This window comes from Eurosta solidaginis, chromosome 4 (assembly GCF_040869045.1).
Source record: "Eurosta solidaginis isolate ZX-2024a chromosome 4, ASM4086904v1, whole genome shotgun sequence".
Taxonomy (NCBI): Eukaryota; Metazoa; Arthropoda; class Insecta; order Diptera; family Tephritidae; genus Eurosta; species Eurosta solidaginis.
This window is the reverse complement of record NC_090322.1, coordinates 129,900,252-129,908,830: the sequence shown is the minus strand read 5'-3', so window position 1 is coordinate 129,908,830 and position 8,579 is coordinate 129,900,252. Positions and strand designations below refer to the sequence as shown.

Below are 8,579 nucleotides of genomic sequence, written 5' to 3'. Positions count from 1 at the left end.
ATGAATGGGTATGGTACGCGCAAAGAATTCGGATCCAGAACAGGAAACGTAGCTTGAGCGGAAATGGAAAGGTAAAGTAAGACTAAATCTGGAAAGTGGGATACTACCCGGCGGAAGGCGAAAAAATCTTAGCCGACAAAGAAACCGGAATCCCTCCCGGAATTAAAGAACAAGATCGTGATTCACGTCGGTATTGGCACCTAAGAAAGTACTCACACACTGCACAAAATGCTTGTCGTCGATTAGTGAAAGTGGACCCAATTCCTGACAAATGGCTGTCAACTCAGTTAATACGAGCAGAATGGCACCGGTAGAGTTAGAGCGTTGAAGTCAACAACAAGGTGGTCGTGCTTGGTTTCAGTTGCAGATGAATATAAGCACCGCATGAAAATATCCTGGTAATTCTACTGGGTAATTGTAATGTGCTTTGAGGTAGGTCGGCCTCGGCTGAGGAAAGTAAGCGCAAGATAGATAATTCTTAGCCGGCGTCACAGCTAGATATATGGTATCACAATAAGCAATAATGGCATCAAAATTATTTTAATTCGTGAATGCTTCAAGCCCGTCTCAAATATAAACAAAAATGTTGCTATCAACATGATACTACATGCATGTTGCGTTCCAAATATTTATAAACATTCGACAACACCTGATGCTGCGCGCCATATGTATTTGCTTCAGCATTTCACTGGAAGCAACGCACTATATGAATGAAAAAAAACCGGCCGGTGGATAAGTTGTTTATACAATGAATGTTGATGCTGATGTTGCTGAGAGTACACAACTGAGTAGCGAGCATAAGCCAAACAACTTGGAAGTCACTCTCACTGTGCGAAGCAAGGAAATAAAAAAAAAATTCGCCAAATTTATTTACATAACAACGAACAGATGGAGAGTATCCAACAACCACCCAAAACGCGCAAAAACATATACCAACCCACCTTTGACTGCTGGTGAGCACGCTGCTTGACTCGGTTGGTTGTTTTTTGGGTGAGCGCCAAACAAACGATGCGAGCTACCGTTGGAAAGCAAACAAAACCGTCATATGACTCAGTATAAAATCAGCTCTCGCTACGAACAGAACTAAAGGAAAGCTTTAACGGTCCGTCGTTTGAGAGTTTGCGCGATTGTGTGAATGTAAAATTTACGTTGCCGGCTAAACGAAACGAAGGCACGAGTGCGTATACGAGTATATATTAAATAGCAACGACGCGTTGAAGCGTGGTAACGGAATCGGAAGTAAAGTGAAGTGTATACGAGTATGTAGTTGAATGAATATAGTGAATTAAAAAGGATGCGAGAATAATCAAAGCAACAACAACCCAAACCACCCACCGTTATTGAGTGGTCGTGTGTGTGATGTGTATATATGTGTTGCAGTTGTGAAGTAGAAGAAAGTGTGGTGAATTTTGGAAAATCTGTCATATAGAATACACAATATATATTCTGGTAGGAAGGCTTCTATAACACTCACTACCCGCCTTAATAGTTAATAGTGGCGGTCAGTGATTCGGGTATTCACTCTTCGTTAGTACCGAATAATAGTTGGATGCTTTGGTTTTTGGCTGACTGGTCCATGCGTGTACATAATTAGCTAACGTTGGCTCATTCATATTGTCAGAAGAACGTCAGCAGCTGACCGTGTTGGATCACTGACACGGCAGCTTCCATCCCAACGCTGGGTATTAAGCAAATTCAAGCGTGAAAGTGTGAAGTGCGAAAAGCAAGAATATTAACAAATGTTGCGCGAAAGGCGCTTTGATTAGTTTTGTTTGCAGTGTTTTTCATTTGCTTGGACTAAGTGTCTGTACATCTTTTAGACAATCTGCACATTGAGGACAGCTGTTGTGCGCTGCTCGGATTGTTTGGTATTCAAAAGTGTGTTTGTCGTCTAGTCGTCGCGCGTAAAGTTTGCGAACACCAGACAGCGTGACGCCATAATAGTTTTAAAGTGGCAAGGTATAGGAAACACGGGCATATGGTAACCGTTGTAGTGAATAAAAGGAATAAGTTGTGTAAACATTAGCAACGGTTATTTATTGTTGAACACGTAAAGGTAGAGTTGAAACTCAAGTCGCGTGTCTTGCAAGGCTAATCTCTGCCTGGTCGCATGGGCTACAGCTGATAAGCCACAGTACATGTCAAGTCAATCACAAACGTATTGCATTTTAGCAAAGGCATATAAAAAATAAAAATAAACTAACACGCGAAATATTAAAACAAAAAACACGCATACTTTACAGATGGAGCGGAAAGCACCTTGTCTTCTGTGACCGAGTCTGCTGCGGAAGCTCTGCTTTTATAGCTAAACGCATCCATCGCATATGCAAATTAGAAAACTTATGTGTTCGCATGCACGTGCTTAGATATATATGGATGGTCGTGAATTGTGAATTGGACTCCAGCAGGTTTGTTGAATCGGCCGCTTGTGTATTACATTCCAGTGCATTATTCGTACTTGTCTAGGCCTGATTTGTTTCGCTTCTTGCGCGTTCTAGCTATCGGGTTAGACTCTCTACCAAACATACCCCCCTCGGAGGCAATTAGCGTGTATTCGTGTTGTCGTTTAATTAAAATTAAAACATTTTACTAGAATACCAATTAGGTAGAGAAGGTCGGTTGAACGGCACTAGCACATAGTTGCATGTAGCACGTGCTGCACCCAATGTCCGTGCGGGGTAGACGTAAAGTGCATATTGCAGTAACGAGCCTACTTGCTTAGAGGTGGGGAAAAGTGTTGCGTGTTCGCGAATTTACAATAAAAATAACAACAATAATAAACCACACAAAGTATATGCAGAATATTGCTAATAGGAAGTAAGTGCTAATCGGGCGCGTGTGACTTGAATAGGTGAAAATTCGACGTCTCGTTTGTATTGCATGTAACGTGTCTAAGCAGAAGAAATACAAAAAAAAAAAAAAATTAACAAGAATACTTTCTGTTGTGTTTTCGTGCTTAATGCATTCTAGTGTAAACATGTTGGCCGCCGAGCTCACCACAGCAAATCTCCCACACTACAGACGCTTAAAATGCGCGCGCTGTCCAACGCAAGCAGCTTTACTTTGCGCCTGTATTTGTATGCTCATCAATGCGCTACACACGACCACCGCTGCATCCTCCACGTCGCACAGCAATAGTGATCTGTGCTACTTTGAAGGCAAACCACGCAAATGTTTGCCCAGCTTTGTAAATGCAGCTTATGGCAATCCAGTACAAGCGTCCAGCATTTGTGGCGCGAACAAGCCCGAACGCTTCTGCGAAATCAATCGCGATGGCACGCTAAGCGAATGTGGCATGTGTGACAGTAGTAAGCCTGGATTACGTTTTCCTGCAAGCGCGCTAACTGATTTAAATAATCCCAATAATGTGACATGTTGGCGTTCGGCGAGTGTGCCGGTACCTGCTGATTTGGATAGTGCGCCACCCGATAATGTTACGCTCACGCTATCGTTGGGTAAAAAATATGAATTGACTTATGTAAGCTTGTCGTTTTGTCCTAAGTCGCCTCGTCCCGACTCATTGGCTATTTACAAGAGCTCTGATTTTGGACAAACTTGGCAGCCATTCCAGTTTTATAGTTCACAATGTTTGAAATTTTATGGACGTCCGGATCGAGCCAAAATTAGTAAGTTCAATGAACAGGAAGCGCGTTGTATTGATTCGCATCGTGATGGTTCAACAAATCGGTTTGCTTTTAATACACTCGAAGGTCGTCCCTCAGCTAATGACCTGGATGCATCGTTGGTATTACAAGATTGGGTAACAGCCACTGACATACGTGTTGTTTTTCATCGTCTAGAATTGCCACGCGAATTGGCTTTGGCACAAGCAAAGGAAGCCGCTGCTAAACCAGACGCAAATAGTTTTAGCGATGAAATGGGTAGCAGTCAGGAAGAGGAAGGTGATGAAGACGATGAGGAGGAGGAGGATGACGAGTATGACTACAATCAACAAGGCAACGATAGCACTTATGAAGATGAAGAATATGCTGCCGAGCCCAAAAAACATTTGGAGTTGGATGATGCTGATTTAGATCTTGACTATCCCAATGATGGTGCAGGCAGCAGCAGCAGCAGTGGTATCAGCATCGTGCCAGAGGTCAAACGCCACATGACGAAGTCCAAAATATCCGCATACGAAAAACATTATCAAGCCAAATCTGCGCTTGCTGCCGCGGCTGCAGCTGCGGTCGCGAGCACCACAAAAGCTTCAGCCACAACGGTGGATAAACATGCGGCTGGCAGTGTAGATGGCAAAAGCATAGTCGCTAAACCTAGCGCTAAGGAACTATTGGCTATATCGCAACATTATGCTGTCTCTGATTTTGCGGTTGGTGGTCGCTGCAAATGTAATGGGCATGCTTCGGAATGTGTGGCAACGGTGGGACCCAATGATGTACTACCACAACATACAATGTACAATGTTGGCGATGACTTCGAGGGTACAGTGCTTGTGCATAGTAATGGAAATAACAACAATAAAATCAATATGAATATCAAGTTGACAATGACGTGCGCTTGTAAGCACAATACAGCCGGTCCAGAATGTGAACGCTGCAAGCCGTTCTACTTCGATCGTCCATGGGGACGTGCAACGGATACCGACGCCAATGAATGCAAAAGTAAGTGGAAATCTCTCTTAACTTACTACGTACATACATATAATAAATATTATGTATATATAAGCGCAGGCATGACCATGAATACATCCTTCGATAGCAGCTTGGTCGCCAATGGATAAAATGCCAATAGTGAGATGAATGAGTTTAGCTGAGTTTGGAGGAATGTGCATTTAAGTAGAAAGAATTGAAGTGAGTTTGGAGTAATGTAAAGTTTAGTTCAAGTACTTTTATATGAGTCTGTATGCACTTTGGTGCGCATATATGAATTGGGGAGTTGGGCAGGCATGAATTGCAAAAAATGTTTTGGCTTAGTCTCGACGTTTCGGTAATAGCGGCGGCAGATTGGCCATGAATAGTTTATGGTTGAATGCTTAGCATGGCGAGGTGTGTTAACAAATCTCGATGATGGTGCACTTTATATAATTTCTGCTTTTTGCTTTACAAATTTTGCTTTTGTGTAAAACTCTTTTGCATAGAATTTCCAAAAAATTTCCGGCCGCTTTTTGAGTTTTTTCTCCTAAATATAGAAAGTATAAATATATGTAGTTAAGACCCGACGACTGCTGAATATAGAGGAAAAACCTGAAGAGGTGTTTTAAAAATTCCTAATTTTTGTCCCATTTAACTTCTTCCTATGAAAAGATTGATTATTAAAAACAAAAACTTGGGCCGTTTTAGCGTGAATTTAGTTGACACATTTTTAAAAACTAAAAAAATTATTCCTGGCGCGATTTACTTCCAAGAAGATTTAGACCGAACTTCTCTTCCAATTTGCGTTGTCTCTTTTTACTGTTCTCATACGAATTTAACCGACGGGATGTCTTATGCCGACTCCGAAAGGAAACTGCAAGAAGCTTTTCATGGCAGAATTACACCCAGAGTATTAGCTTACCATTGCCCAAATTTTTCTCATTGAAAAATACACTTTTTATTAATTTTTTATTTCGCTTTGCCCGGTACTTGAACCTGGGACCTTCGGTGTAGTAGAAAGGGGTTATGAAAAGCCCATAGGTCATTGTCGTTTGTTTCAAAAACTTTTGAAAGACTAGAGGTGCCCATATTTACAGCAAGTTGGATACCATGTGACAGTTAACAGCCTAACATGCAAATATCAATAGAAAATGAATCACATAAAGTGGTATACAAATTGGAGTCATCCCTTAAGAGCAAACGGTCAGCCAGGGTAGCTTCTTGAATATAAAGATTTGCCTTCTGTTAAAGTTAAAAAGATGAGTCTTTCCGATGGTGCCAGTTTGACTGTCCAACTTGCTGTTGAAGCAAAAGAAGTTACTAGGAAAACGCTTCTTCAAGAGCCTCCCAAACTTCATCTCGCGAGCTGACCTATTAGCCCTTATTGCGGTCAAGAGACTGCCGACATAGAAAACCCATATCATAGACTGGAAGATACTTTAAATTGGGCAATTTGTTTTATATTAGAAAAAACTTTTGGCGGTTTTTCTACAGAACAAGCAAACTAAAAATAAATAAATGTAAGGCGCGATAACCTCCGAAGAGATCTATGGCCAAGCTTCTCTTCTAATTTGCGTCGTGCTCCTTTTGATTTTCCCTACAAATTGGCCGGACGGGACCTACATGATTTTATGCCGACTCCGAACGGCATCTGCCAAGCAGATGAGTTTTCACTGAGAGCTTTTCATGGCAGAAATACACCCGGAGCGCTTGCCAAGCACTGCCGAGAGGCGACCACGCTTAGAAAAATTTTCTTCTAATTGAAAAACCTTATTTCTAAAATTTTTGATGTTGCTTTGCCCGGGGTTTGAACCCAGGGCATCCGGTGTGGTAGGCGAAGCACGCTACCATCACACCACGGTGGCCGCCAAGCAAACTAGTTACTGGAAAATTCCGCTAGCTGGTTCAGAGTTTTTAGATATTACTATTTTTGGCGTCCATAAATAAGGGATATTGAGGGCCCTACGCAGTTTTAAAGTAAATCCCTAAAAAACATTTTGACTTACTTCTTGAGCATGCAAATGGGGGTTGGTTGGTTGGTTGAACTAGCCGGTCAATAAAGACCGCACATAGACTGAATATGTCCATAATGTTACCAGAATTTGTTTGACGACCAAATGGAAGAACCCAAATCAAGTGCAGGACTTATGTGATAGAATAATTCCGTCCTCTTGGCAAATACTAGAAGTTTTCTAGGATCTAGGTTAATTAAGATCTAGCAACTCTGCCGTCCGGACCGTTTCTTCCTGCAGCTCGCACTTCCTACACCTGCTGTTACTGATGAGGAGTAACTTATAAGCATGTGACTCCAGAAGGCAGTGACCAGTTAGTATGCTCATCGTGAGCCTTAAGTTTTCTCTATTCAGAGATATGAACCACTTTGTGAGTCTTATATAGTAGGCTTTGCAGCATGATCTTAAACATTTTCCAGCCCTGCTCTTTTGTCCACGCCTTTCGTACTTGATGGATCATATGCAACTCATGTCTCTTTTTGATTTTATGACAGGGAACCAGTGTAGATGTATGGTCTAGCGTGGACGAAGTTTTTTTCAATGCATTCCAGGACACTTCTTGTAAAGTAATGTGTGAGATCATTGCCTTCCCCCAGAATTTCTGCTGCTATAACCCAACAAAAATTTAGGTTAGAAAACGATTAGAAGACGAATAGAAATCTAATGTGTTTCTCTAAGGTAGAAGGTTAGAGGACGATTTGCGAAACTGTCGCAAATTATAGCATTCCCGACAAAAAGGGGACTTCGTTCTCGATATCGAGAAAAGGGTTAGAATTCTAATCGCATTCTAACGTCAATTTCTAATGAGAATTTTGAAGTTATGCGCAATTAAGTTCAATTATTTAAAATCCGCGAAATTCTCATTGTTTCATTATATCAAATACCGTTATTTGGATATAAGCTTATATATTATGAAGGAACATATTTGAAAGGCTTTTTCTATTATAATAAAACCGTACTTAAATATTGAGCTCAGCGTTGGTTTGAGGTACGGATGAGGAAGCGTTTTCTTCATATCATTCAAATAGCAATTCAATAATCTGCTCGATTTCCTTTTTTAAATTTTTTGATTTATTTTCACTTACTAGTACTTATTATTATAAATAAAAAAACTTATTTCGCAACTTATAATATTTCCACACAACTTTTCACTATTTTATTTTGTTTGTATAACACTGAGGATGAGTGATTATATCGCGCAAATAATCGATAACTGTGACAATAATCATAACATCGCATTTTTAGTGTTATTCGAATCGTTTTACAGTCGAATTCTATCCTCGTTCTCTAACTTAGTTTTCTATTCGAAATGCATTAGAGAACTACATTAGAGTTCTAATGTAAAATTAAAATATTGCTCTAACGTTAGAAACTGTGTTTGCTGGGAATTTTCGCCTGAAAAACGCTGCAGTCAAGTTTTGTAATATCTAATTTTTCCAATTATCGTTGGCATTTTATGCTGTCGGAATATATGAGTCTCCGATCAACGCAGCTCAACGTATTTTAGGGAGTTTGAAAGGACATTTTTCCAATCACCCACCATTTCAACTTCTGGGTGGACAACTAGTTTTAGTGCTAATGTGTGTGGCAATGCCTGAAGATTCCGATGAACACATCTGAACAAATATTGGGAGGTTGGAAAGAACGTGCATCCAATACTACTTTGTTTCAACTCTTTGTTTGGCCCTACATTTAATTTCATATAAAATTATTTTAATGTTGTCAGAATGCAAGTGATTCCGAGCAGCGCAGCAAATATCGGCTTACCGATGTCCAGCTAAGTGAGTTGTTGGAATGCTTGAATTTCCAATCCACCTCTTTTAAGCACATATGACGAGAAAATTGGTTTCCAGTTTTAAGTTGCAAAAAAAGCCCTATAAAAACTTGTCTGTCTTAATAAAAAAAAAAAATGGTGCACCGAAAATGCATTTTGTCCCTGTGTGGGATCCCATAGTGAAAACGCGAGGAAGGTTGC

The 8,579-nt window shown here is 40.6% G+C and overlaps 1 protein-coding gene across 1 annotated transcript in view; it reads left to right on the top strand.

Annotated features, from left to right (window-relative positions):
* The first annotated feature begins 1,092 nt into the window (after positions 1 to 1,092).
* NetB (Netrin-B) overlaps positions 1,093 to 8,579 on the top strand; it is a 586,813-nt gene continuing 579,326 nt past the window's right edge. The window contains exon 1 of the mRNA XM_067782928.1: positions 1,093 to 4,622. Within this exon, the coding sequence (XP_067639029.1) occupies positions 2,960 to 4,622 (1,663 nt within the window). The 5' untranslated portion in view covers positions 1,093 to 2,959. The remainder of the gene's footprint in view (positions 4,623 to 8,579) is intronic.